The sequence below is a fragment of the Schizosaccharomyces pombe genome (assembly GCF_000002945.2).
Source record: "Schizosaccharomyces pombe strain 972h- genome assembly, chromosome: II".
In the NCBI taxonomy this organism is placed as follows: domain Eukaryota; kingdom Fungi; phylum Ascomycota; class Schizosaccharomycetes; order Schizosaccharomycetales; family Schizosaccharomycetaceae; genus Schizosaccharomyces; species Schizosaccharomyces pombe.
The window spans coordinates 4,182,548-4,208,091 of record NC_003423.3 but is presented as its reverse complement, the minus strand read 5'-3'; the positions used below and the strand labels follow the sequence as shown (position 1 = coordinate 4,208,091).

At 36.5% G+C, this 25,544-nt stretch overlaps 9 protein-coding genes and 24 long non-coding RNA genes across 33 annotated transcripts; 14 read left to right on the top strand and 19 right to left on the bottom strand.

Annotated features, from left to right (window-relative positions):
- Positions 1-376: 376 nt before the first annotated feature.
- On the bottom strand, positions 377-1,845 carry gas4 (1,3-beta-glucanosyltransferase Gas4; the record flags this gene model as incomplete). The annotated part of the gene is made up of 1 exon (NM_001023766.2): positions 377-1,845. One exon carries the CDS (start codon positions 1,843-1,845, stop codon positions 475-477), a length of 1,371 nt encoding a protein of 456 aa, NP_596746.1. The 3' UTR covers positions 377-474.
- On the top strand, positions 604-1,273 carry SPOM_SPNCRNA.6490. The gene has a single exon (NR_195839.1). It is a non-coding gene; the product is annotated as a non-coding RNA (long non-coding RNA).
- SPOM_SPNCRNA.6489 lies at positions 1,374-1,749 on the top strand. The gene has a single exon (NR_195838.1). It is a non-coding gene; the product is annotated as a non-coding RNA (long non-coding RNA).
- Positions 1,846-2,140: 295 nt separating the features above from the next.
- SPOM_SPNCRNA.576 lies at positions 2,141-4,724 on the top strand. The gene has a single exon (NR_150947.1). It is a non-coding gene; the product is annotated as a non-coding RNA (long non-coding RNA).
- On the bottom strand, positions 2,240-4,758 carry qrs1 (glutaminyl--tRNA(Gln) ligase Qrs1; the record flags this gene model as incomplete). The annotated part of the gene is made up of 1 exon (NM_001023765.3): positions 2,240-4,758. The coding sequence occupies exon 1, from the start codon at positions 4,673-4,675 to the stop codon at positions 2,240-2,242; it is 2,436 nt and encodes an 811-aa protein (NP_596745.1). The 5' UTR covers positions 4,676-4,758.
- Positions 4,759-4,931: 173 nt separating this feature from the next.
- Positions 4,932-5,198, top strand: SPOM_SPNCRNA.6488. The gene has a single exon (NR_195837.1). It is a non-coding gene; the product is annotated as a non-coding RNA (long non-coding RNA).
- Positions 5,199-5,743: 545 nt separating this feature from the next.
- Positions 5,744-6,599, bottom strand: SPOM_SPNCRNA.6486. The gene has a single exon (NR_195835.1). It is a non-coding gene; the product is annotated as a non-coding RNA (long non-coding RNA).
- On the top strand, positions 5,869-6,099 carry SPOM_SPNCRNA.6487. The gene has a single exon (NR_195836.1). It is a non-coding gene; the product is annotated as a non-coding RNA (long non-coding RNA).
- alg6 (glucosyltransferase Alg6) lies at positions 6,222-8,736 on the top strand. Its single transcript, NM_001023764.3, has 3 exons — positions 6,222-7,585; positions 7,634-7,757; positions 7,816-8,736. Exons 1-3 carry the CDS (start codon positions 6,390-6,392, stop codon positions 8,014-8,016), a joined length of 1,521 nt encoding a protein of 506 aa, NP_596744.1. The 5' UTR covers positions 6,222-6,389; the 3' UTR covers positions 8,017-8,736.
- rga1 (Rho-type GTPase-activating protein Rga1) lies at positions 8,059-12,045 on the bottom strand. The gene has a single exon (NM_001023763.3). It carries the CDS (start codon positions 11,795-11,797, stop codon positions 8,345-8,347), a length of 3,453 nt encoding a protein of 1,150 aa, NP_596743.1. The 5' UTR covers positions 11,798-12,045; the 3' UTR covers positions 8,059-8,344.
- Positions 11,493-11,832, top strand: SPOM_SPNCRNA.6485. The gene has a single exon (NR_195834.1). It is a non-coding gene; the product is annotated as a non-coding RNA (long non-coding RNA).
- Positions 12,046-13,243, top strand: SPOM_SPNCRNA.438. Its single transcript, NR_150575.2, has one exon. It is a non-coding gene; the product is annotated as a non-coding RNA (long non-coding RNA).
- On the bottom strand, positions 12,229-12,535 carry SPOM_SPNCRNA.6484. The gene has a single exon (NR_195833.1). It is a non-coding gene; the product is annotated as a non-coding RNA (long non-coding RNA).
- SPOM_SPNCRNA.6483 lies at positions 12,676-13,322 on the bottom strand. Its single transcript, NR_195832.1, has one exon. It is a non-coding gene; the product is annotated as a non-coding RNA (long non-coding RNA).
- A 44-nt stretch (positions 13,323-13,366) lies between these two features.
- On the top strand, positions 13,367-13,823 carry SPOM_SPNCRNA.6482. The gene has a single exon (NR_195831.1). It is a non-coding gene; the product is annotated as a non-coding RNA (long non-coding RNA).
- Positions 13,664-15,067, bottom strand: SPOM_SPNCRNA.6481. The gene has a single exon (NR_195830.1). It is a non-coding gene; the product is annotated as a non-coding RNA (long non-coding RNA).
- Positions 13,881-16,639, top strand: nop14 (U3 snoRNP protein Nop14). Its single transcript, NM_001023762.3, has 2 exons — positions 13,881-14,084; positions 14,136-16,639. Exons 1-2 carry the CDS (start codon positions 13,935-13,937, stop codon positions 16,467-16,469), a joined length of 2,484 nt encoding a protein of 827 aa, NP_596742.1. The 5' UTR covers positions 13,881-13,934; the 3' UTR covers positions 16,470-16,639.
- On the bottom strand, positions 15,198-16,004 carry SPOM_SPNCRNA.6480. The gene has a single exon (NR_195829.1). It is a non-coding gene; the product is annotated as a non-coding RNA (long non-coding RNA).
- On the bottom strand, positions 16,146-16,499 carry SPOM_SPNCRNA.6479. The gene has a single exon (NR_195828.1). It is a non-coding gene; the product is annotated as a non-coding RNA (long non-coding RNA).
- Positions 16,640-16,643: 4 nt separating the features above from the next.
- On the bottom strand, positions 16,644-18,293 carry trr1 (thioredoxin reductase Trr1). Its single transcript, NM_001022668.3, has 2 exons — positions 18,125-18,293; positions 16,644-17,825 (listed from the first exon to the last, which is right to left on the bottom strand). Coding segments are annotated over exons 1-2 (969 nt in total). The 5' UTR covers positions 18,126-18,293; the 3' UTR covers positions 16,644-16,857.
- On the top strand, positions 17,329-19,335 carry SPOM_SPNCRNA.1678. The gene has a single exon (NR_150574.1). It is a non-coding gene; the product is annotated as a non-coding RNA, possible alternative UTR (long non-coding RNA).
- SPOM_SPNCRNA.6478 lies at positions 19,031-19,560 on the bottom strand. The gene has a single exon (NR_195827.1). It is a non-coding gene; the product is annotated as a non-coding RNA (long non-coding RNA).
- On the top strand, positions 19,327-20,842 carry erg26 (3 beta-hydroxysteroid dehydrogenase/delta 5-to-4-isomerase). The gene has a single exon (NM_001022667.3). The coding sequence runs from the start codon at positions 19,363-19,365 to the stop codon at positions 20,383-20,385; it is 1,023 nt and encodes a 340-aa protein (NP_596741.1). The 5' UTR covers positions 19,327-19,362; the 3' UTR covers positions 20,386-20,842.
- On the bottom strand, positions 19,669-20,197 carry SPOM_SPNCRNA.6477. The gene has a single exon (NR_195826.1). It is a non-coding gene; the product is annotated as a non-coding RNA (long non-coding RNA).
- On the bottom strand, positions 20,301-21,433 carry SPOM_SPNCRNA.6476. The gene has a single exon (NR_195825.1). It is a non-coding gene; the product is annotated as a non-coding RNA (long non-coding RNA).
- On the top strand, positions 21,134-23,493 carry SPOM_SPBC3F6.01C (serine/threonine protein phosphatase). Its single transcript, NM_001022666.3, has one exon. It carries the CDS (start codon positions 21,198-21,200, stop codon positions 22,617-22,619), a length of 1,422 nt encoding a protein of 473 aa, NP_596740.1. The 5' UTR covers positions 21,134-21,197; the 3' UTR covers positions 22,620-23,493.
- SPOM_SPNCRNA.6475 lies at positions 21,878-22,770 on the bottom strand. The gene has a single exon (NR_195824.1). It is a non-coding gene; the product is annotated as a non-coding RNA (long non-coding RNA).
- SPOM_SPNCRNA.6474 lies at positions 22,976-23,306 on the bottom strand. Its single transcript, NR_195823.1, has one exon. It is a non-coding gene; the product is annotated as a non-coding RNA (long non-coding RNA).
- SPOM_SPNCRNA.6473 lies at positions 23,321-23,548 on the bottom strand. Its single transcript, NR_195822.1, has one exon. It is a non-coding gene; the product is annotated as a non-coding RNA (long non-coding RNA).
- pho8 (alkaline phosphatase) lies at positions 23,474-25,541 on the top strand. The gene is made up of 2 exons (NM_001022665.3): positions 23,474-23,772; positions 23,907-25,541. Exons 1-2 carry the CDS (start codon positions 23,568-23,570, stop codon positions 25,298-25,300), a joined length of 1,599 nt encoding a protein of 532 aa, NP_596739.1. The 5' UTR covers positions 23,474-23,567; the 3' UTR covers positions 25,301-25,541.
- SPOM_SPNCRNA.6472 lies at positions 23,672-24,069 on the bottom strand. The gene has a single exon (NR_195821.1). It is a non-coding gene; the product is annotated as a non-coding RNA (long non-coding RNA).
- On the bottom strand, positions 24,741-25,002 carry SPOM_SPNCRNA.6471. The gene has a single exon (NR_195820.1). It is a non-coding gene; the product is annotated as a non-coding RNA (long non-coding RNA).
- On the bottom strand, positions 25,144-25,424 carry SPOM_SPNCRNA.6470. Its single transcript, NR_195819.1, has one exon. It is a non-coding gene; the product is annotated as a non-coding RNA (long non-coding RNA).
- Positions 25,542-25,544: the final 3 nt, after the last annotated feature.

Here is a 25,544-nt window from a genome sequence, read left to right as displayed (position 1 = left end):
TAAAATAAAATAATCAAATATTTAATAATGTTATGTAAATGATACCTTACTACGTTTGTGAGAAAGCGTAAATACAGCATATTTAGATTCTGAATTATCTTTGGCTGTCAATTAAGTAGTTATATTTCAGATCCTACGATTGCAATTGAGCGTTGAATTCGCTATTTATATTAGGTGAATTCTTAGTCAATACGATATTTAAAGGAAAAATATGTTAATTCCTATAACCCTTTAAGCCCTGAATCATAATGAAGTTGGTTCTTTAGGAATACCAAAAATTACTTGAACAGACAAATACTACATTAGCAATCCTTTCAACGTCCGTAAATGATAAACAATATGATTTCATTTAATTATACTAAATTGTAACTGGAAATGTTAGCATTGTCTTGTAACAAATCGGCTTTAGAAGAGTTCAATTGAATTACTGAAACAAGTCATTCAGCTAAGCTCTAAATTTCAACAATTCTTTTTTTAGAAGCTGAGGGTAGCGATAAGGACAGTAATAAAAAGTGCTTGGCAAAAAGCAACGCCAATTTTCGATGAACCGCTTTCAGAGGAGCTAGTCATGCCAGATGTATAACTAGTTGTACTAGTAACATTAGATGGTTTGTTTTTTGGCTTGGGACGTCGAGAGGTAGATTCATCATCGTCACCATCGTGAAAAGGAGACCACATATTCGTTGGACCTTCAATTCCCAAAGGTTCGCCAGCACCTTTTTCCATGTAAATTTTTGCACCTTCCGGCATTTCAGGTAATTTTTCCCATGCGTTAAATTGAGTAGAATTAGCAGGGCATTTACTTGGCGATCCGGCCTTTTTATAACCACCATCCCCTTTTGGATTTGGAGTTTTGGCATATTGCTTCATCAACGTTATAAAATTTCTCGACACTCTACGCTCGTCATCTTTGTCAATAACGACTAATCCATAATGATTAGGTTCGGCTGAATATTCGTAGACCAGACCACCAGAGAAAACTGGGGTCATATCGTGTGAATATATTGCTTCAATCTCCGTAAAAGGTCGGTTAGGAGTCGTATCGTCGTTTATTTCAACAGTATTGCAACCAAATTCTGACAAGAATAGCGGAATTGAATAGTTACTAAATTCCTTGATGCGATCATAATAACCTGAAACAGTCATACTTGAGTATCCACACCATTCATACATATTGAAAGCATAAAAATCTGCTCGTTCGCTCTCATCTCCACAATTAAAATAATGAGCTAGCTGTAAACGGTTTTCTGCTACATCGGCAGCAGAATAACCAACTGGAATATGCCGATCACTATGTTTCTTAATGTATGCCTTCACATCTCTAGTAACCGCTTTAACCCATGTAATAGCGGTAGTGTCTTCGTCATTTACTACTTCGTTGCCGGAGAAGAATCCTAGTACATTATCGTATCCTTTGAATGCGTCTATAGTAGCAAATAAATGTTGCAGATAAACTTTGTTGTAAGATAGAGCAGGATGAGCACGAGATATTGAATGCCTATAGGTGTTCAAATCCAAGATCACATAAATGCCTGCTTCACTTAACGCATTCATACACTTGTCATGGTCGGCTGAATTATCGACTTGGTAAACTCGAACCGTATTAATTCCGAGCTTCTTGAATATCTCAACATCTTTCTTACAAGATCTGGATGCTAATGGGTCAACCAAAGACGAGGAACCGCCGGGTTGATAATCAACACCTCTTATGTAGAAACGCTCGTTAGTCTTAGAATCGAAAAAGGCATTTCCTTTAATCACTATTGGATGTGTTTGTGCTGTAGCTTTTAAAAAAATAGAGGGTCCTAAAAGGAACAATGCATAAATAATATTAGCAACACCCATGTTGCAATATAATATTCAATACCTTCTCCAAGAATGCTTAAAAATACCGTTTGATTGCACTAAATATATATCTTGGCAGTAGATAGAGAAGTCCAGCACTAGTATTTATAGTCTTTCAGTTTATTTGTAAACAAACAAACGTAAGGTATTATAATTAGCAACCTGAGATAAACGTAAACAAATAATGGTTCAATAAACAAATCAAAAAGAAGGATATGTTTTGTTTATCAAAAAATAGTGAACATTTCTTGTACGCTATTTGCTAGCAATTCGAAAATAATACCATAAATGACTCAAAACATAGATTATAATCACGCTAACAGCTATTAATTCCCTAATCAACAAATTCAATCCTAAAACATTCCCCTCAAATATCACAAGTGTTCTAAGCTTCCTAATTTTTATTCTTAGCCGAATCTTCTCTGAGGGATACAATTCTATTCAATACAAGATGATTTGGTTTCTTAGTATCCTCATCTAAACAGAAATATCCAACCCGCATAGCTTGAAAACGGACACTTTCAGGATTTTCGGCTTTGTCGACACCAGCCGATGAATCAGTCTTAGGCCAAGGTGCCGATTTAATTAAATCATAAATGCCAGGTTCAATAATGGAATTTTTTAGTACGACTTCGCTCTCTGGATTCAATTGTGCAGCGAGCTCTTGTTCTTTTAGGGCGGCAGGGTTATCACATTTGAAAAGATTATTAAAGAGGCGGGTTTCAGCAATAAGTACTGGACTATTACTTTCTTTGTCCCTAGACACCCATTGAATAAAGGTCTTAGGCTTCTTTGAAGAGCTAGCGTCGTACTCAGCGATGATTTCTATTGGTTCCCCTTCATCATTTTTTACAACCCTTTTGGCAACTACAGGATGAGAGGCACGGAACAAGCCAACCGGTTGACCTAATGTCAAACGGAAAAAGTCAGAAGATGCTTCCTCACGAAAATCAGAACGGTCAATGTATATATGCTTTGTAAGAAAAGCAGAACGAGATCCCATAGAAGGATCTTTAGGATTAAAGGGTATCTCAATTTGCTCTCTGTAAGAGTCGTCTAGATTTTCTAATGTAACCTTGATAGGATCAGGAAGAAACATAAGACGTGGTACACTGTTTTCGAGAAATTTTCGAACACAGTTCTCAAATCGAGCAACTTCTATATTGCTGACGGCAGTAGTGACACCGACTTCACTAACAAACTCAAGGATAGCACCTGGAGGAACACCTCGGCGGCGAAGAGCTACAAGGGTATATAGCCTAGGATCATTCCAACCATGAACGTATCCTTCCTTTACCAATTTCATTATTTTTCGTTTGCTCATGAGGGTTCCGACAACGTTCAAACGACCGTACTCACGCTGAGCAGGACAATAAACTTCCAAGGCATTACATAACCACTCATAACTTACTCTAGATAATATAAACTCAGTCGTACACAAAGAGTGAGAAATGTTCTCGAACGAATCAACTAAACAATGGGTAAAATCATAAGTTGGGTAAATTTTCCACTTGTCTCCAGTACGAGGATGAGGAGAATTAAGAACACGGTAGGCAATAAGGTCCCACATTTGAGGATTTCCATCACTGAGATCTTGTTTCATACGTAAAATAGCCTCCTTCGGTTGATACTTTCCATCACGCATATTACGAAATTCAAGAAGCGATTCTTCTATCGGGCGGTCCCGATGAACACAAGCATAACGAGGACCGCGCTCCTCACCACCTCTAGCTTTTTTAATTTCAGCATCGGTACAATGACAAACATATGCCTTGTCCCGCTTAATGAGCTCTTCGGCTAACTCATATAACTTATCAAAGTAATCACTGGAATAGGTGATCTTATAAGGTTGGAATCCCAACCAGGCTACCAAATCCTTGATGCTTTCAAAGTAACGCTCTTCTTCAGCTTCCGGATTAGTATCATCAAAGCGTAAATAACAAACGCCGTTATGATAGCGAGCAAACCCAAAATTAACAGCGATTGCTTTGGAATGGCCAATATGGAGGTACCCATTTGGTTCCGGAGGAAACCTGGTTACAACGCCGCCTCCAGTAGCCTGCAGGTGCTCCTTCATCCTTTCAGGAATCAGCTGCGTATTACCACCTGGTTTATGTAGCTTTGCTAAAAACCCTTCCTCAAACATATTATATTTCTTAGACTGTTCAGAAACAATTTTTTGTTCCTTAGCTTTCCCAGAATCAACAGTCTTCTGCTTCGAATTCTTGGCTTTTGCGCCTTTTTTTTTACCAGCGGCAGCATCTTGTTCGGTTTTTGGTCCCAAGAGTTCAAGGAATTTCCTATCAAGGGTCTGCTTGACCTCCAGTTGAGGAGCCCATTTCAATAAAGCATGCTGACGTAAAGCAGAGGCAGAAGGATTTAACAGCTGGTATCTTTGCTCCAAAATTTTTGACTTATTCTCAGCGACATAATCACCGACGAGTTGTTCAATTTGTTCAGGTGTTAAGACTACACCAACACCAGTTTCTTTATCGAACTCAGATTCGTCGATCGTGTCTTTGTCCTTGCAATAGGTAATAGCCGCATTGACTTGGAGGTTTGTTTTTAAGTCTCCAGATACAATTTTGGAAGCTATGAATGCCTCATGAGCATTGGATTTCGGGTCTTTTTGTTTTAAAGAAGCGTTGGCCAATGTAAATAGCAAATTTCCAATTGTTCTATCACATCCCGAAGAACCAACGTTAGTTTCCTCAATGACCTTATTTAATGAAGAAGAAAGCTTTTTATTTTTTAACGTATCTTTTACCGTTGTTTCATTTAATCCTATTTTTGTAAACTTGGCACGTAACTCCTCATAATCCTGGTCCATTTTAGTATAATAAAACTTCCCTCCAAAAAATGTATAAGTATTGCAATAACAGCAAACGCGATGAAAAATGAGAGGGTACGGTTAAGTTTTTAATAAAGCTGTTATTATCTTTCAATTCATGTGATAAGCTCCTATCATTGCGTTAATCTGCATAACAGCGGAGTAGGGAACTAATCTTAAAAATCGTTAAGTTAATAAAAGTAGTTTCAGTATTAAATTAAAATTTAAAACATTTTGTTTACGGTTTGAAAATTAAAACAGGAATTCACACTTTTGCGCTTTTGAGATATTTTTAATTTTTTTTAAAAAAATAGAGAACGCAAAATGCTTTCCGAATCTTTGTTTTTTTCCTTTAAATGAATAGTTGTTTATCGGTTCTAAGCTCTTGCCTAGTAAGGCTTTTTTGCTTTCACTTTAATACTCAAGGGAGGATGATTCTTTATTGCTATAAAAGTTTAGATTTTAAAAACAGCATCAACCACTGTAGTGTACAAATGAATTTCATTTGCCCGCCAAGCAGTTAGTATGTTTTTATTCATTCAATCTGGTATCTCTTCTCAAACGAATGTACTTTTGGGTATTTTAATTAAATTTAATCTAATTAGGTTTTAAATTTTCATAAAATATATAAATAACTATTTGTGAGTCCTTGAAAATATTTCATTTAGCTTAAGCATAAATATTGAAATTATTCTGAAGAGTAAACAATATACAAACAATGCGAGAATGCAAATAATGTTAGTAACTATACAACTTCAGTTTCTATTTCAAATCGTTTTACAAAAAATTAAACTAAACATATGATTAGTAAATATCGCTTAAAATTATACAAATAATGGAGATTTCACAGTGTTCCATCAACGCAAAAAGAAAATATTAGGATAATGCTTGCTTTTACTTAAAACTGTAACAGACCAAGAAATAATTTTACAATATTATTATGAATTCTGGTTTTAAAAGCATGATTTTTCGTCAAACCGTCGCTTTTTTTTTTAGCCCAACAAGGGTTTTCTTTAGAAATTATCATGAACGAAAAGACTTTTAAAATTTCAAAGCTCTTAATTGCAGCTACAAATTCGAGATCAATTACATAGTAAATGTATTAAGGGAATTATTTTTCTTAGCATGTTCTTTGCTAATAAGATTTTCGTTAGAGCTAAATTATTAAACAGCAAACAATTAAGTAATATATTTCAGTTCATTGAATTTAATGGGCTAGTATCACTGAAACAAACTCCTAACTTGCCAAGCTCAATTTATTCTAACATTTACCTATCTTAAGAGAAAAGTAAATCAGTCAATAAGTGATACAGCTTAATTTTCATGTTTATCAACTCATTTTTTATGTTATTGCTCACCCTTGGATCAATTATGTAGTGATAACTTTGCGCGTATTTAATTTTTAGGCTTTGAAACTGAAAATAAAAAATAAGAAAGAAAGAATGAATTAAAAAGTGAATTGATTTTTTTGGACATTATAAAACCATATTTCACGATGATCGCAATGGTGGACCCATAGTCCACTTCGTGGTTCCCAACCCATTTCACTGTTATCCCAACTTGTATCTGCTTTGAATTAGCTTTTCCTTGTTTAAAACATTCCGGATACAAATTCACTCGTTTTTTAATCTTTAAGCTTTCCAAGTTGGATATTTTAATTTAGAAACCCAAAGTTTTAAAGCGAAATCCTTACCGTTTGACGGCCGCTTAAAACATGCTATCTGAGTTTGAGAATGGGGCTCCCGTTCAACAATTCGTTTCTCGTTTTCGATCCTATTCATCTAAATTTTTATTTTTTCCATGCCTTATAATGAGTTTAGTTTTCATGCAATGGCTTATATCTATCGGTCCTTATTCTGGGTATAATACACCTCCTATGTATGGCGATTTTGAAGCGCAAAGACATTGGATGGAACTAACATTGCATACTCCTGTGTCTCAATGGTATTTTAGAGATTTGCAATGGTGGGGATTAGATTATCCTCCTTTAACAGCATATGTTTCTTGGTTCTTTGGTATAATTGGGCATTATTTTTTCAACCCCGAATGGTTTGCTGATGTCACATCTCGTGGATTTGAAAGTCTTGAATTAAAATTATTCATGAGATCTACTGTTATTGCATCTCATCTTCTAATACTCGTTCCCCCTTTAATGTTTTACTCCAAATGGTGGTCGCGCCGTATACCTAATTTTGTGGACAGAAATGCTAGCCTAATTATGGTCCTTTTTCAACCTGCTTTACTCTTAATTGATCATGGTCATTTTCAGTACAACTGTGTTATGCTGGGTTTAGTTATGTATGCAATCGCTAATTTGCTTAAAAACCAATATGTAGCTGCTACGTTTTTTTTCTGTTTAGCTCTTACGTTTAAACAGATGGCTCTATATTTTGCTCCTCCTATTTTTTTTTACTTATTGGGAACTTGTGTAAAGCCAAAGATTCGTTTCTCAAGATTTATCTTGTTGTCAGTCACAGTTGTTTTTACGTTTTCCTTAATATTATTTCCATGGATTTACATGGACTATAAAACATTGCTTCCTCAAATTCTTCATCGAGTGTTCCCGTTTGCTCGTGGTCTTTGGGAAGATAAAGTTGCTAATTTCTGGTGCACCCTCAACACTGTTTTCAAAATTAGAGAGGTGTTTACTTTACATCAACTCCAAGTAATTAGCTTGATTTTTACTCTCATTTCTATTCTCCCATCTTGTGTTATATTATTTCTTTATCCTCGTAAACGTCTTTTAGCTCTGGGTTTCGCAAGTGCATCATGGGGGTTTTTTTTGTTCTCTTTCCAAGTTCATGAAAAGTCGGTTCTTCTTCCTTTACTTCCCACTTCTATTCTCTTATGTCACGGAAACATTACAACCAAACCATGGATTGCTCTAGCAAACAATCTTGCTGTTTTCAGGTAAAATATACATATTTACTGTTTAAATTATACTAATATTTTTATTAGCTTATGGCCGTTACTGAAAAAAGATGGTCTTGGTTTACAATACTTCACATTAGTATTAATGTGGAATTGGATTGGTGACATGGTAGTTTTCTCAAAAAACGTCCTTTTTCGGTTCATCCAACTGGTAAGACTATTTTTATTATTTGCTATTTTTTTATGCCAGGTGTATTAACTGGATGCAGTCTTTTTATGTTGGTATGATTGTTATTTTGGGAATTGATCTGTTTATCCCACCACCATCCCGTTACCCCGATTTATGGGTCATTCTTAATGTTACGCTTTCATTTGCCGGATTTTTTACTATTTACTTATGGACTCTTGGTCGCTTGCTACACATTTCAAGTAAACTTTCTACTGATTTGCGTAACAAAAAAGAAGCATAAATTGAACAAAATGATTTTATGTTACATTATTACGCGGAAAAATCAACATATAGTAAAGGATTTTATTAAAACAATTCTGGGAGAAGGATTGTTATTCATGACTTCAAATATTAAACGAAAGTTATATTTGCCTGAAATATTATTTTAGCCAAGTAACCTTTTATTAAAAGAACGATTATTAAAGTACCATCATCCCATCGAATTCAACACGACAAAGTTGTAAGCGGTACCAGACCGAGCTTTCTACTTTCGTAGCTGATCTAATGTTCAGTAAAAATTGAAAATATGATAAAACAAAAAAAGACAAATGGGATTGTGTATCGATAAATTAGGAATCCCTAATGACTGCATGCTGAGGTTTAACTTGAGGTTTAGGCTGAGCATCGCTGTTAGGTGAAGCTTCATCTTTAGTGGTAGATGAAAGCGAATTTGTGTCAGCAACTTCAGAACCAGAAGGCACGTCTGACGTTAAATTAGTTGTAACTCTTCTTATAGGTTGCCTTTTCCTCTTTGTAGACGCCGTATGTTTTGGAGTATTCCGTTCGTCAAGACTCATCTGAGAAATTATTTCTTCACACCTTTTATATAGTTCTTTAGATGTCCAAGCCGCATTATTATAAAAAAGAGTAGGATCATCTAATAAAAGACTAATTTCTCGAGGGACTTCACAAAATTTCTCAAAGTTCTCAATCAACAGATGAACAGCCTCGATGGCAAGGAAACTTTCGTCAACAGGATCGTTGCTTTTGGAATATAATATGTTCGGAGTAATTACGGTAGCAAGATTATGAATATCCATTTTGCTTCCCACCTCATCATCGATGTGGGAAAAAGAGGCAACCCAATATAGAAAGCCAAAAATTACCTCCATAGTGTCTCTATGTCCCTTGGGTAGTAAACATATTGTAAGATGCAAAACCCTCATGCGTTCTTCCTCAGACTCCAACTTTGAAGACGTAATGAACAACCCAAATAACTTGAAAGTTAAAAGAGGATCAGGAAGCTCTCTAAGGAATTTTTTCAATAAAGCAGCCAACTGAATGGGTGTTTCTTGCTCATAATCAATTGAATCCGGAGAAACATCGAGCATGTCAGATAGCTCTTTTAACCTACGTATATTTCCGTTCTTTCTAAATACACCAACTACTGACATATCTTTTCTTTTCATAGCAGCCAATGTATTCCCAATAAAGGCAGGAATATGCTTGACACCCACGCCTGTTCCAACCGTCGACTGAGCGTTATTACGCTCAACAAGAATCTCCAATGGCACCCCAAAGGTACCTTTCTTTTTCACGTTCTTTTTTTCGGCATCTTTCCCCTTGAAAGCCTTTCCAAATTTTTCCCAGAAACCACCTTTGCGCAAATCGCTCATTTCCATCAATTCATCAAGTGAATAATAATCCCGTACAAGAGGGTGCAATATTAATACAGCTACGTGCTTGGTAAATAATAATTCTAAATTAGAAAGATCTGAGAGATAACGAATAGGAGCATCTTCTGATTTAGGAGTCAAACCCTTTTGCGTACCATCATTTTTATCATAAATCGCCCCAGAATTCTTTCGATAGGAAGGATCAGTATAACTGGGCATATGCCTAAATGCATTTGGTCGGTGTTCCCTGTTTCTTTGTTCTGAAATGACTTTAGGAATATCATCAAGAGTAAAAGCACGATTTTCATCAAAGGCATCCATCCTTCTTTCCAAAGGACTAGATGCTTGCTCAACTATGCTTTTTCCAGTAATAGAACCACCATGAGAATGCCAATGGGGACTTTTGTCTTTTCCAGACTCTGACACATTCTTTGATAATTTAGATGTTTCGGTAGAATTGCTTGAGGACTGGGTTTCATTTGAGGTGGCCTTACGATTGCGGGAAGACTTAAGATGTCGCAAATCATTAAGAGTATTGGCATACTTACGAAAACTGTCTGAACTGGCAGTAGTCTCGGCTTGTTTCGCTGTTTCAACAGTACTGGATACATTCTCTTGTTTTGGATCAACAGATAACGGCTTTCGCTGTGATGAGTCGTTATTCTCCATAAGTATAGTATATAATCGAACCAAGGCAATACGTAGCAAGTAAATATATTGAGAAAGCCTGCTCACATACTCAAAAGACGGATGAGGTTCGTCGTTACTAACGTTGGATGATTCAGTATAACATAAATAACATTCTATTTGTTTCGTTTGGTTGTTCCAGCGCGCCCAATCGTAATTCTCCCGATTGTTGTATTTACATTTAGTACATGACAAACAGCCAATATGGCAGCGAATTTCACCCAGGAGAACACAGTCTTCCTCCAAGGCAGAATGACACACATAGCATAAATCGGAGCTGGCATTGGCCAAATTTAAAGGCATATCAAACGAAGAACTATCATATCCTTCTTGATCGACAAATCGAGCTTCTTCTACGGTCTGTAAAAACTGGGGAAGAGCATGCTTACAAGCATGATCTTGTTCTAGTCGTAAACCTCCCGTAAGCGATATCCGAATAAGTAACTTGAGGTAATGAGCTAAACCGGTAAAGAGTGATAAAAAGTCTTGAACAATAGCAACGTCGCGAATATCCGAATTATGGCATTTAGCAAGTAAAGCAAATATTGAAACTAGCTTCTTGCAAAGCAACTTAGCTTCACGAACATAAGGCATACTTTTAGCATGAAAACTTGAAAGTATAGTTTCTAGCGAATCAATGCCTTTAAAAAGTATCTCGATATAACGAATAAATTTTTGGGCACAAATAACACTTTTTGTGAATTCTCCATTTGAAACAAGGAGAAGCATATCACTGATACACGAAGCTGTATACTCCTCAAAATAAGAGAGTGCATGCCAAATATGAAATATTTTCTGTTCTAAATGTTTTTCCCGTTTGCGTAATTGTGATTGAGAAAGCTCAGAATCCTTCTTTTTAGAAGTTTCTATGGATGTCTTTTGACAAAGTTTAACATTCCAAAACTTGTAGATCATATGACAAGGAACGTGCCAATTTTGAGATACCCCATTTCTGTAAACTTCAACAAATTGCCTTAAAATTGGACCATCACAACCGCAACATCGTGCAGCGAAAAGTGTTGAATAATGATAATGACAATACACTTTGCCCTCATATTCATAGTAAGAATCATTCGGACCAAAAACAGTGTAACATAAGGAACAAGTGAAATGTTCTATATGAAATTTTTTATTCAAAGCTGTAATATAATAACCTCGAAGGGCCATTCCACAACTTGCACAAAGTAAGTCAAGCCGCCGAAAATAATCTGTTTCACATAAAGGCACTTGCTTGTTAAGAGTGGGATCATCAATAGGAAAAAATTTTGAAGCAACTAAAGAATTACAATCATGGCATCGAAAACATTCTAAGTGATATATATTTCCAAGAGCACGTACATATTGTCCGGATATAACTTGTCCACATGAAGCACATATCTTTGATGAAGAAACTTTCCTTACAGCCTTAGGAAATACAGAAGTATCTGATCGCTTTAGACTTTGCTGCTCCTCTTTATTAAGCAAACCAGATTGGGCTAATTGTTGCTGATTAGGCAACGCTTTTCGAGACTCAGCAGAGGTATGCCTCCGAGAAAGTGAGCTGCCACCCTCAGTACCAGCAACAGTGCTTGTATGTCGAGAATGGGGGAAATTCTTCGTTGTAGAATTCTCTTCTATCTTATTTTGACGGGAAGGAACAGGAATTCGTTTCGGTGGTGTTGGTGATACACCATTCGTTGTGTACAGCAACCCATCTTTTTTGGCGTCCCTTTGGGACATACTGTCCTTGCTGTTTGAACGAACCTTAGCTTCTATATTAAACGCCTTTATCACTTAATAAACCAGTATGACTAGTTAATCCTCTTTGGGATATTTCCGTTCGAAAATCACCCCCAAGAAAACCTTATGGGACTCAATTCCTTCAGTTTTTAAAAGAGTGAAATTAATAATATGTAAGACCTCAAATAACTAAGCCTATAGCTTTTGAAGCTATTTTTTTTCAGAGACTAACTATTGTTGCGGTATGTTGGTGGTTGTTGGTCCGACTTCCACCTAAGAGGAGACTGCACACCATGGAATCCAAGTCAGAAATGCTAAACTCCAGCTTGATATAGGGGCCAAAATAGACCCTAATTTTTATAGCGACTAAGACATGAAGTCATTTGGGAAACCGATTTCAGTACACACCCCGAAAATGACTTTAGATCTTCGTTTAGAGAATAATCTGTATTTTTGTTTTATCTCTCTTTAATGCTACACTTTATGCTCCTTTTGGATAGTTATTCTTAGGTGTAGGTTTAGGCACTGAATTTTACAACGACTATTATACTAGAGCTGCTCGCTGCTCATGCTAAGGCTTTTACACATTTACGAAGTCTATGTTATAACAAGAGTCCTTATAGATGTTTGAAATTATCATAGACAATATGAGTGACTTTGATTTTAACTACCTGTTCAAGTTTCCCAAAAAGTATTTAAGTACTTTCCCACTGTGTTTCCCAGACTACGTACGTCTTGCAAGTTCAGTAGGGTTGAATTCAGATAAAATAAATGGAGTTTATAAAAACTCAAATCACTTAATACATTATCTTAAAAATACATGCAGAATTTTTTATTTTTATTTCTGACAGTTGCTTCTATACTGAATTATCATAATATAACGATTATTTTTTTATGAGAAAAAGGAAACCAAAGGCATTCGAGCATTTTTGAGTAGTTTCATAACTGCTTTTTGTTTTGCTTAACTTGCATCATTTTGGCTTCTTCACAGACTGAACGCTAAGGTCCTATGTTGTGCTAATTCAGAGTTTACATCTTCTTTTACGACCCTTAGTTGCACAAACTTCCACACAATTGATTCGAATTCTGAATCCTTATTCGATTTGTTGCTTGAAGCTACTTTCGTCTGTAAAAAGTTGTGTATTATTATACTAACAATGGACCTCAAATCCTTTACAGCTTCAAAACTACTATTCGTCACTGAGTCATGAGCAAATTTCGTTAAAAAACTACGGGTATTTATTATCTCAGAAGAAATAGTTTACGAATTCATGAAGTAGATCAGCTTTATGAGTTACCGCGGTTAATAAGTTAAAGGATTAGCACTTAAGAAAAATCAAAGAGAAAATGAGCATTAATTTATGTAAGAAAATAATCAGAAATGATCAATTGTGATGGTTTGAGCAATAACAAGTGAAGGTTGTAAATTCAGTAAACAAACAATAGATATCTGTTCCAAGAGGTTAATCGAAACGGTTACTTACAAAAGATTTGTGGGTAAAGGCCTTTGATAAATGTATTAAAGTCGAATAATCATCATAAGCATTTATATTTCATGTAATGCAACAGAAAATTTTTTTATCTAAAAAATGAGAAGGAAATAAAGAAAAATAAAGAAGAAGCATAGAATGAAATGAACCACACTTTTATTGTTGTTAAATTACTTACAAAGAAAAAATGTCGTGCGCGTTATATATTGCAATCGTTTGTGGACTACTGGAATCCTTTTGAATTAATTCAATTGTAGGCATAACTTTTTTAATGGTTTATATAAATACGTAAAAGTGTTTAAATGAAAGATTGATGATGCTGCTTTTCATGCACCGCGTCGAAACGCCTGACCATTTAACAATCACAAGTCAACAGTATGATTTCAAGAAGCACTTTAACAATTTACCAAAATACTTATTTTAAAATTGAATATAATATTACTGATCTGGAACGTTGCAGGACACTAGGTGGTTGATTTGTTTACAGTTCGTGAACCACCTTTATATAATTATAAAATTTATCCTTTGCCCCAAAATATAATAATGCACAGTTTACAGTATTTTAGTGTGAGTACTCACAATATTAACTTTTTATCATATACCAAACATTTTCTTCCAGAAGGTAATTTCTTCATCAAATTGCTGTTATGGGTAAAAATGGATCACAATTAAAAAATTTGAAATCGAGTATTCGCCAAGCAAACCTTGGTACTCGTCCAAATAATAAAAAGTCGAGAACTAGAAGTACTGAGTCCCATGAAGACCGACAGGCTAAAGTTCAAAAAATTCAATCAGATGTATGTTTTTGTCTTTCCAGCTTATGAGAGCAATAGCTAATTATTTTTAAGTTTAATTTATTTGACAGGCAGTTTACAAAACGGAAATTTGATGTTGGTGGTAGACGTGTAAAGGGAACTGAGGGTAAACCCGGAGTTAGTCGGGGTGTTGGAGAGGAACTTCGAAGGAGAACAATTGGGGCTGAATTGAAAAAGAGGAATCGTTCTGGAGCTATAATCGATCGACGATTTGGTGAGAACAATCCACATTTATCAGTTGAAGAGAAAATGTTAGAACGATTTAGTCGTGAACAACAGCGTCGTAGCAAAAGAGAGCTTTACAATCTAGATGCAGAAGATGTTTTGACTCATGGTAATAGGCCTTTGTCTGATATAGATTCCTTTGAAGAACCTGGATTTGGACTTGATGAAGGAGAGGAGTTAAACGATGAAGTAGTTCGTCGCATGCATTTTGGCGGATTTGAGGATTCTGATGCCGAAAATGAGAAAGAAGGTGAAGGTGCACATAAATCTAAACGTGAAGTGATGTCGGAAATTATTGCCAAGTCCAAGCATTACAAAGCTGAACGTCAAGCAGAGAAAGAAAGATATGAGGACGAAAGAGAAAAACTTGACGAACAGATGGAGGATTTGCAATCCTTTTTGTCGGATTATAAAAAAGCATCTAGGAAGTCCGGCATAAAAACACAACGACCAATAATTTCAGACGGAGATGCACGTTATGATTCATTTGTCCGTGAAATGGTTTTCGACAAACGCGCGCATCCTACTGAGCGTACTAAGACCGAAGAGGAGCTTGCTCAAATTGAAGCTGATCGTTTGCGTGAATTAGAGGACCAAAGAATTTCTAGAATGGAACATTACCAAGAAGATTCTGCTAGTGAAGCTGGTAGCATCGAAGATGAGCAAGCTACTGATAACGTATTTGGGTTTGGAAAAGGTTTAGAACAGGAAAATGAGGAGGAATGGAATGGAATAAATGAGGAAGCTGAAGAATCGGAAGATGAAGAGTCAGTAAATTCGGACACATCTTTTGTAGATGATGAACAGCTAAAAGTGGAGGAACAACCTTTAGTTGGATCGGCTATAAAAAACGAAGGCTCTGAAAAAGCGTCTTTAGCATATACGTACCCGTGTCCTACTTCTCACGTAGAGTTTGTTCAACTTCTTAAAGGCCTGGATTATAAGGATTATCCAACTGTAGTCTCTCGTATACGTACTTTGCATCATGTTAAGCTGCATCCAGATAACAAATCGCGCCTTGAAAATTTTTCTGTTATTTTATTACAACATATACTTCACTTAACTCGTCAACCTATGATTTCAATGGAGTTATTGGAGCATTTGACTGAGCATCTACACTCTTTGGCACAACAGTTTCCCAGTGCTTTAGGAATATCCTTTATTTCAGTTGTTGAAGGGATGCGCAAACGCCTAGCAAAATCTTATGTGTATCCGGAAATTAAGTTTCCTGAAATTTCTGACTTATTGTTTTTCAATCTGACTGGTTCAATCTTCCCAACTTCAGATAAAAAGCATATTGTTGTAAGTCCTGTTATGCTTACAATGGCAGAGTCTTTGTCCCAATCTCCTGCTGATTCTCTATCAGATGTTTGCAAGAAGCTGTATATTGCCAATTTATTCTTGAAGTTTCAAAGTTACAGCCACCGTTATGTTCCTGAAGTTATAACGGCAGTCTCACAGGCACTTTATTTGCTATACCCCAATTTCATATCTATAGTACCAGGAACATTTGCACTTCCTGATTCTTTGAAGGAAAAGCAAAATTTATTCGCCATTCAAGATATATCTCTCGATGAACCTCAAAGGCTAAGCCTATATGAATTAGAAGAGTTACCGACAGGGCTTCTACAGTCTTCCATTTTATTTATAACTTTAAATTTGATAGAAATGGCGATTGACATTTATTTTAAGGAGCAAGCTTTCATTGAAATATTTGTACCCATTATGGACATGTTACAATTGTACTCTTTGAAAAAGGAACTTTTGAGTAAACGTTTATCGGAAAAATTATTATCTACTTTACAGGCTGTTTCCGATTCTATTGAATCAGCTAAAGCAAACCGTAAACCATTGGCTTTACAATCTCATCGTCCTTTAGGAATTACTAGTCAAGTTCCTAAGTTTGAGGAAGGTTATTCTCTTGACAAAAGCTCCCATGATATTGATCCCGAAAGGGCTCAACTCAACAAGTTGCGTGCTCAACACCGCGATGCCAAGAAAGGAGCTATCCGCACTCTCCGCAAGGATGCCAGGTTTATTGCTAGGGAGAGAAGGCAAGAGCAACGTGCTAAGGACCAAGCCTACAATGAGAAAATGCGGAAGTTGGAAAATCGTTTGCAGCATTTTGATCCGGCTGTCTAGAGAAAGTGTGCATTTCTTTAAGTTTTTGAATTTAAATTATAAAGGGTAGTATAGGGATCATTAGGGGAAAATTTATAGGTAATTGATGATTTTAGCTTAATACTTCCAGCCAAAGTCCACTATTACTATTATATCAATAGTAAAAAAACTTATATAATTTTACATACATACCATGCGTAAACTAAGGTGTAGAAAAAGGGAAACAATCATTATTATTGCTCTTCGTGTAAAAATAACTACGAATCAAAAAGCCATGTATCTATAGTAAACAATAATTGATAAGATACTCCTAAAATTATTGGATAAACAAAAGAAAGGAAAGGAGCATACAAAATGCATATGAATACCAAAAAGGGAAAAGGGAATCAGTAACTATTCTAGATTAGTTCTAATCGGTATCTTCCAATTCTTCAAGGTAATGCATAGCCAATAAAGCTGCTTGACAACCACTTCCAGCAGAAGTGATGGCTTGGCGGAAGACCTTATCTTGAACATCACCAGCGGCAAAAAAGCCAGGAATTGAAGTACGAGGAGTTCCATTAATAGTTTTAATGTAACCGGCTTCATCAAGCTCAATTTGTTCAGCTACTAACTTAGTAGCAGGGATATGTCCAATAGCATAAAAGAGTCCGTTAACCTGAAGATCAGAGACTTCATTCGTGTTGGTATTCTTGATACGAAGGTTATTGAGCAACTTGCCATCGCCTTGGGCCTCCTCAGCAACGGTGTTCCACAAAACTTCCACCTTAGGGTTAGCCAAAAGACGCTTGGCCATAATGGGAGAAGCACGAAGCTTGTCACGGCGCACAAGGACATAAACTTTGCTACCATACTTTGTTAAAAACTGGGCCTCTTCGGCAGCAGAGTCACCACCACCAACGACAGCAAGAGGCTTGTTACGATAAATGGGAACGGCACCATCACATACAGCACAAGCAGATATACCTGCTTGCCAATAAGTATCCTCACCAGTAATGTGAAGGCGACGAGCGGAAGCACCAGTAGCCAAAATAACGCTGTCAGCGGTATGAGGCTCTTCCTCTTCAGCACCCTCCAACCAGTACTTGAAAGGGCGAGAAGAAAGATCTAATTTGGAAACAGTCTCGGTAATAATTTCAGTTCCAAAACGCAAAGATTGAGCGCGGAAGTTTTCAGTAAGGGTAGTACCATTGATACCATCGGGAAAACCAGGAAAGTTTTCGACATCGGTGGTAGTAGTAAGCTGACCACCAGCAGCAATACCGTTGGCAAGCATACCTTCGTACATTACGGGCTTAAGCTCACCACGGGCGAGATAGATGGCTGCAGTATGGCCGGCGGGACCAGACCCAATAATAACAACCTTGTTGTGAGTCACTAATGAAGTCAGTAAAATTAAAAAAACAAAACAAAAAAAGATAAACGTTAATGTTGTAAGGCGAGAAGGATAGAAAAGCTGAAAGAACACAAGATAACCATTATCGAACAATGATAAAAAAACAGATGAAACCCAATCTTACACGTGAGTTCGGAAATAAAAAAGTTTCCTACTAATCAACAAAAAAAAAGAAAAAAATTCATCACCGAATTAGTTTTATTTTTAGGTAATAATTTTTTTTTTGTTGGGTTCGACTTCATCGCCGTCACATTTCCTGCACGTTTTTCGTTTCACTTACTATTGATATGAGTATTTGTAGAGAAATATGTTTGTTTTAAAGGGGAATAAATAGATCCTAACTTCAAAGATTTCTTAAAAGAATCGGGTATGCCTTTATAGAAGCTAAATTTCTGATAAGGAAAGAATGTCCTGAAGTATCGAAGGAATGCGATATGGTGGTAGTGGGTAAATTGATTCTTATATAGAGCCCTGGGAAATGGTGTGCTTACTAGCGATGAATAATGAGACTCGTTCGAGACATTCGTAAAAGTGCGAACGCTTAGATTAACAGTGGCAGAACGAGACACCGATATCGCGTAAGCAAATTTAATGCCAACATGGTAGAAGAGGGTATAGGAATGTCGAGAATTAGTGAGGCCACGATAAATGGACGAACCACCAAAGCCATGAGTAAGCGACGCTTTGTACATGAAAGACGACTGACCTATGCTAGTACAATAGAAAGAACTCGACAAGAAAAATCCACGTTTTTGTTAGTTAAGAGTTTAAGCCTCCACAATCCAAACAAATTGTCAAAGAGACGCGCAGAAAGCAAAATTCTCAATGTAGCCGTGCTGGGCTACTTGCCTTACTAAGGTTTTAACCAAAAACAAGTATGATTCAAGTGCGATTGGTGTAGCCTAGAAAAAACAATTGCGAAAAGTAATTTCAAGGAAACAAATTTTAGTCGTTTACAACCCAAAAAAGAAAAATTTGCTGTTCCTGCGATCAACACTGCTTAATAATTTATTTATTAAGGTTACCAACGAGGAAAAATGTTTTACGCTGAATATTGTGATTTGATAAAAGGTATAACGATAGAATTTATAAATAATAAATTGGTTTAACGTTCAACGAAGAAAGTACGAAAATTGGGTTTTGGCTGCTATCAACATTATCGAGCTTTAAGGTAGCACGCAGCATTGCTTTACAATAGGCCAGTTTTAGATGTGAACGGTACGAGGTCGGGAGGTCATCGTTTTCTTGTAATGGTACTCGAGATGTTACTCACTTAATTTTTCTGTTTTCTAAGTGCGTACTACATATTGTACTAATAGAGTTTCAATCGGCTACTATCCTCTAACCCATGTTCCATATTCAACAGCTGCTCTCTTTCTCGCTAATCATGGTTAGTGTATTGCATCTAGCCTACACCCCAAAAACACAGGTAGCAAATAAGCTCACTCATTTCTCGATATGGTGTAACGTCGAATACCTGGCAAGAACCAGACAATCGTTTATTCTTGTATTTTTTTAATGCCGATGAATTCCGTGTTAGTTATTGGAAGTGGATTTTTAGGAGGTCATATCATACGGCAGCTGTGCGAACGTGAAAATCTTCGAATTGCTGCATTTGATCTCTTTGAAAATGAAAAGTTGCTACACGAGCTTCATGGTCAATTCACCATGTATACGGGTGATTTAACGAAACAAGGTGATATTGAGCGTGTTTTTGAGGAATTTCATCCACGCGTAGTTATTCACACTGCTTCACCTGTGCATAACCTTGCTCGTGATATTTACTTTGAAGTGAACGTAGATGGCACAGCGAATATCATCAAAGCATGCCAGAAATTTAATGTTGATGCCCTTGTTTATACTAGTTCCGCAGGTGTAGTTTTCAATGGTGCTGACCTTATCAATGTGGATGAGTCCCAGCCCATCCCAGAAGTTCATATGGATGCCTATAACGAGTCCAAAGCTTTGGCAGAAAAACAAGTCTTGGAGGCAAGTTCTGAATCTTTAAAAACTGCTGCCCTTAGAGTTGCTGGTTTATTTGGTCCAGGTGATCGCCAACTCGTCCCTGGTATGCTTTCTGTTTTAAAGAATGGACAAACCAAATTTCAATTGGGTGATAATTTGAATCTTTTTGATTTTACCTACATCGAAAACGCTGCCTATGCTCATCTTCTGGCTATGGACAATTTACTTTCTAGTAATCCTACTGCCAATGGCCAAGTCTTTTTCATTACCAATGGACAGGTTATTTACTTTTGGGACTTTGCACGTGCTATTTGGGCACATGCAGGACACGTTCCCCCTTATATCATCAAATTCCCTAGACCGGTGGGTATGCTCTTAGCCACTGCTGCTGAATGGGTTTGTTATTTCTTGAAAAAGGAACCTGGCTTTACACGTTTCCGTGTCCAATTTAGTTGTGCTAACCGTTACTTTAACATTCAAAAGGCAGAAGATGTTTTGAAGTACCATCCCATTGTGGATTTGGAGGAAGGAATTCGTCGTACTTTGGCTTGGATGGATACTGAGAAAAAACATTAAATTGAGCCATTGGCCTTGTTATTCTTTAAAAGAATATTTAATTTTTAAATTCTAACGCTTCGTAGTCTTTTTTCATTTCTACATAGTTCACTTTCTTCTCGATGAGTTCTACCTCTTGAGCATGTCGATACGAAACAGTTTTTTTCCGCTTTGGAAATTGTTAATGACTTATATCATCATTTCATTTGATAGATGATTGCTCAGATCTTAAAAAAGGAAAAAAAAATATTTGGGTATCTTGGAATATAGACAAGATCGAATAACATCAATATAACGTTCTCTTTGTACTTTCTACTCGTTGTGCTTGAGACGAGAAGGATACAGCTCGTTTGCTTTTGTTATCTTTCTTTGAACTATACGAAGATTGTCCGGTATCACTTGTGTTTAGAAAACAATGGTTATTTCCTTTACATAATGATTGCCTTGTAAGTTTTTCTCATCTGAGATGTATTGATGTATTATAAGTTTCGAGTCATTTTATTTCGTAGATAAATGAATAGACACACTTCATAGAAACTGCTTTTATTACGCTTGTAAGTTTTTGAGATTTCTAATGTAAAACATTGTGTAAATTCTGTATTTATTTTTTAATATGTATGCTGCGTTGCAAAGTTTGCATTTATAAAGCCATTAATTTGTTGTTCTAAAAATATCATTTTGATCTTTGAGAATCCTAAATATCTGTTTCTTTGTAGCCCAATACTACCAATTATTAAGCTGCATTGTTCGGACAGATAAAAACTTTTTTAGCTACTATCAACCACCAAACAAAAACTCACAAGGGCTTGAATTTGTACTTTTTGCTCAATAAAATGGCTAAAGAAGCATTGGAATTAAAAAATGAAGCCAACAAGTTTCTAAAAGAGGGACATATCGTTCAAGCTATAGATTTGTATACAAAAGCCATTGAGCTTGATTCTACAAACGCAATTCTTTACTCCAATAGATCTCTTGCACATTTAAAGTCAGAGGATTATGGTCTGGCAATCAATGATGCTTCCAAAGCTATTGAATGCGACCCCGAATATGCAAAGGCATATTTTCGTCGAGCTACTGCTCATATTGCTATTTTTCAACCCAAAGAGGCTGTCGGTGACTTCCGAAAGGCATTGGCACTAGCACCCAGTGATCCAGCTGCTCGTAAAAAGCTTCGTGAATGTGAGCAATTGGTCAAAAGGATTCGTTTTCAGGAGGCTATTCATAATACTGAACCTCCTTCACCACTTGCGAATATCAACATTGAAGACATGGACATTCCTTCTGACTATGATGGTGTAATATTAGAAAAGCAAATAACGAAAGAGTTTGTTGAAGACATGAAGGAACGCTTTTGCCAAGGTAAAAAACTCCCCCTAAAATTTGCATATAGCATATTGCGAGACTTAAAAGAATTACTTGAAAAAACTCCTTCTTTAATTGACATTCCTGTTAAAGGGGATGAGACATTGGTTATCTGCGGTGACACCCATGGCCAGTATTTTGACTTGTTAAACATTTTCAAACTTCATGGTCCTCCAAGCCCTACTAACAAATATTTATTCAATGGTGACTTTGTCGATCGTGGTTCGTGGTCCACTGAAGTCGCTTTTACTCTTTATGCATATAAGTTATTATATCCGGACGCTGTTTTCATCAATCGCGGTAATCACGAAACTGACGATATGAACAAAGTCTACGGATTCGAAGGTGAATGTCGTAGTAAGTATAATGAGAGGACATTTAATATTTTCTCGGAAACTTTTTCTCTGCTACCTCTTGGTTCCCTAATTTCCGATTCTTATCTTGTTGTACATGGTGGCCTATTTTCTGATGATAACGTAACATTAGACCAACTACGAAACATTGATAGATTTAGTAAAAAGCAACCTGGACAATCTGGGTTAATGATGGAAATGCTTTGGACCGATCCACAACCTGCTCCAGGACGAGGACCATCGAAACGTGGGGTGGGTTTACAATTCGGCCCTGATGTTTCAAAACGTTTTTGCGAGGCTAATGGTCTTAAAGCAGTGATCCGTTCTCATGAAGTCAGAGATCAAGGCTACGAAGTTGAGCACGATGGTTATTGTATTACTGTGTTTAGTGCTCCTAATTATTGTGATAGTACCGGAAATCTTGGTGCCGTAATTAAAGTTAAGGAAGACATGGAGTTGGATTTCCACCAATTTGAAGCCGTTCCCCATCCTAACATTCGCCCAATGGCATATGCCAATGGACTGCTAAGTGGTATGTGATGGGAGACTGCAAGCACTGTTCTCAGTGTTTGCACCCACATTTTTTTAATTTTCTGGTTTTTGAAAAAATTTGTTCCACAGCTATATGATCCAGTTAAATTATTTTTTGAAGACTTGGTTGTTTGGGTTTTTATGAAGTTACCGTCGTTCAAAAAAATAATGCTATTTGTATGTTTAATCTTTAGCTTAAGGATTGGTTTCGATACCTGGATGGTTAGGAATTCCCAAATGTTAATTCCTGATTAGCTACTCTTTATTCCAAAAGTTCCATTTCACGTTCTTTGTACAATAAAAATATAAATAATGTTTAAGTTCATATGAACAATGAAGTAAATAAAACAATTGATCCTTTAATATCGCACTGATTTAAAATGCTGTCTTCTTATTATTATTACCCTCAAAATTCACTGCCATCATAAGTCATCAATGTGTCTTCTACTTTAAACACTGTACTTTATTTTCAAGTAACAGTTCAGTCCTTTACTTGTTTGTTTATTTTCTGTTCACAACTCATTTGCTTATATATATTTTTTTTCGTTAATGACAAGATCTCAATAATAGTCGAAAGGTAATTGCATCGAATTTTGGATATACGGGATTTTCATGTCAGCAGCTGATTCTAATATTTTCAACAGCTACTTGCATTTGACAGTAGATATTACATGTATATATAGACAGTTTTACCATCACGCTATTTCTTGTGGACTTGGTGAATTGCCATTCTCGATTAACTTGTGCATATACTATCCGATATCAGATTTAAGATAGCGAGGATCGACATGGAGAGTTAATACTTTAAACCATGACGTCATGCAATGTATGGTTGAGCTGTTTCAACACCAAAAATTTGTACTATCCATCAACAAGTCATACGCGTTGAAACGATCTTTACCCTTTGACATCCCTTCTTTTAGAGATATTCAATTTTTACCGTTTAAATAGTTTTCAATGGCATCTGAGCGCGATCCTCTTCTGCCAGTGCATGGCGAGGGTCCGGAGAGCCCTTCTCGTAGAAATTGGAAAACTTGGATAAAACATGGAATTCTGTTAATCCTTGTTTTATCAACCGTTATATTTTTTTATTTTTTCTCGTCTCATAAGTCCAAAGGGACCAATGAGAAACCAAAATTTGTTATTATGATGGTTTCTGACGGTAAGTGATTGGAGTAAGCTCTCTCATAAATCCGTTGCTCTTTTGAAGGAAAATGATTTTTTTTATATTTAGAGCACTGGGACGGAATCTTCCTTTTTTTTACAATATTTCTCGGTGACTGACTTTTTTTAAAGGAATGGGACCTGGCTCTTTGTCTATGACTAGATCGTTTGTAGAGACTCTAAACGATAAAGAGGGTTATAGGCTTCCCTTGGATGAGCATTTAATTGGCAGTTCACGGACACGTTCCAGTTCGAGTTTGATTACGGATAGTGCAGCCGGAGCAACCGCATTTTCTTGTGCTAATAAAACCTACAACGGAGCTGTTGGTGTTTTGGATAATGAAAAACCTTGTGGAACTATCTTAGAGGCTGCTAAAGAAGCCGGTTACTTAACCGGAATTGTTGTCACAAGCAGAGTTACCGACGCTACACCTGCCTCTTTCTCTGCTCATGCCGCGAATCGATTCATGCAAGATTTAATTGCTGAGTACCAAGTCGGGATGGGACCTTTGGGAAGGAGTGTTGACTTATTGTTCGGTGGTGGACTTTGTTCATTCTTACCTAAATCTACTTATCGATCATGTAGATCCGATAACTTGGATCTTTTGAAATATGCTAGGAAAAAAGAAGGTTTCCAAATTTTGCTTAATAGAACTGACTTTGATGAGCTATCAAACGCTCAATTGCCTTTGCTTGGTTTGTTTTCTGATTATCATCTCAGTTATGATATTGATTATCAGCCTGAAGTGCAACCTAAGCTTTCTGAAATGGTAGAGACGGCTTTGGATGTTTTGCTCAACGCCACTAATGAAGATACATCTAAAGGATTTTTTTTGCTCATAGAAGGGAGTAGAATTGACATGGCCTCTCACAACAATGACCCTATCGCTCATGTTTACGAAGTTATGGAATACAACAGGGCCTTTGAAATAGCAAGTGCATTTGTAGAAAAGAATGGAGGATCTTTAATCTCTACATCGGATCATGAAACTGGTGGTTTGACTGTTGGTCGCCAGGTCTCCAAAAAATATCCAGAGTATTTATGGAAGCCGCAAGTCCTATCTCTTGCTCTCCATTCTATTGAATATCTCGCTTCAGCTATCGTGAACCATAACCAAAATACGTTGCTTCCTTATATTGAACAGTTTGTTTTACCCGCAATTGGCATTCCTGACCCTAATCCAAAGCAGATTCATGACATATACGTGGCCCGGCATAATATATTTAATCTTATAAACGTGCTTAGTGATATTGTTAGTGTAGAAGCACAAATTGGCTGGACCACTCACGGCCATACTGCTGTCGATGTAAACGTTTATGGAGTAGGAGAGGTCACTGAACATCTTCGAGGAAATATGGAGAACATTGAAATTGGACAGTTTATGGAGATATACTTAAATGTTTCACTAAGCGATGTAACTGAAAAGCTCAAAGATGCTCCCATACATGGTGCCCCAGATCGACCTAGTTTAGTGGAAACTTCATTTTCCGATCGTCTTGTAGGTTTCGGTGCTGATTTGTTTTAAAGCCTTTTAATCAAGATTGCCATAAATATATAATTTAGAATACTCTCATATATGCTCAGCTTATTTAAATCGCTTAATTATGGCATTCAAATTCTTTTTAAGTTAAACCTATTTTACTTCTTATCTTTTACTTTATTTAATTTCCACTGTGGTTGAGATATCCAACAATTGCGATTTAAGAGCAAACGAATATTACAATTATACATACAACTTGTCGCAATAAAGATAGTTAACATATCCATAA

Coding starts and splice junctions, on each gene's coding strand:
- nop14 (NM_001023762.3), top strand. CDS start 13,935: ATGGGTAAAAATGGATCACAATTAAAAAATTTGAAATCGAGTATTCGC. Junction 14,085..14,135: donor TTCAAAAAATTCAATCAGAT/GTATGTTTTTGT, acceptor ATTATTTTTAAG/TTTAATTTATTTGACAGGCA.
- SPOM_SPBC3F6.01C (NM_001022666.3), top strand. CDS start 21,198: ATGGCTAAAGAAGCATTGGAATTAAAAAATGAAGCCAACAAGTTTCTA.
- alg6 (NM_001023764.3), top strand. CDS start 6,390: ATGCTATCTGAGTTTGAGAATGGGGCTCCCGTTCAACAATTCGTTTCT. Junction 7,586..7,633: donor AACAATCTTGCTGTTTTCAG/GTAAAATATACA, acceptor TATTTTTATTAG/CTTATGGCCGTTACTGAAAA. Junction 7,758..7,815: donor TTTTTCGGTTCATCCAACTG/GTAAGACTATTT, acceptor AACTGGATGCAG/TCTTTTTATGTTGGTATGAT.
- pho8 (NM_001022665.3), top strand. CDS start 23,568: ATGGCATCTGAGCGCGATCCTCTTCTGCCAGTGCATGGCGAGGGTCCG. Junction 23,773..23,906: donor TATTATGATGGTTTCTGACG/GTAAGTGATTGG, acceptor CTTTTTTTAAAG/GAATGGGACCTGGCTCTTTG.
- rga1 (NM_001023763.3), bottom strand. CDS start 11,797: ATGTCCCAAAGGGACGCCAAAAAAGATGGGTTGCTGTACACAACGAAT.
- erg26 (NM_001022667.3), top strand. CDS start 19,363: ATGCCGATGAATTCCGTGTTAGTTATTGGAAGTGGATTTTTAGGAGGT.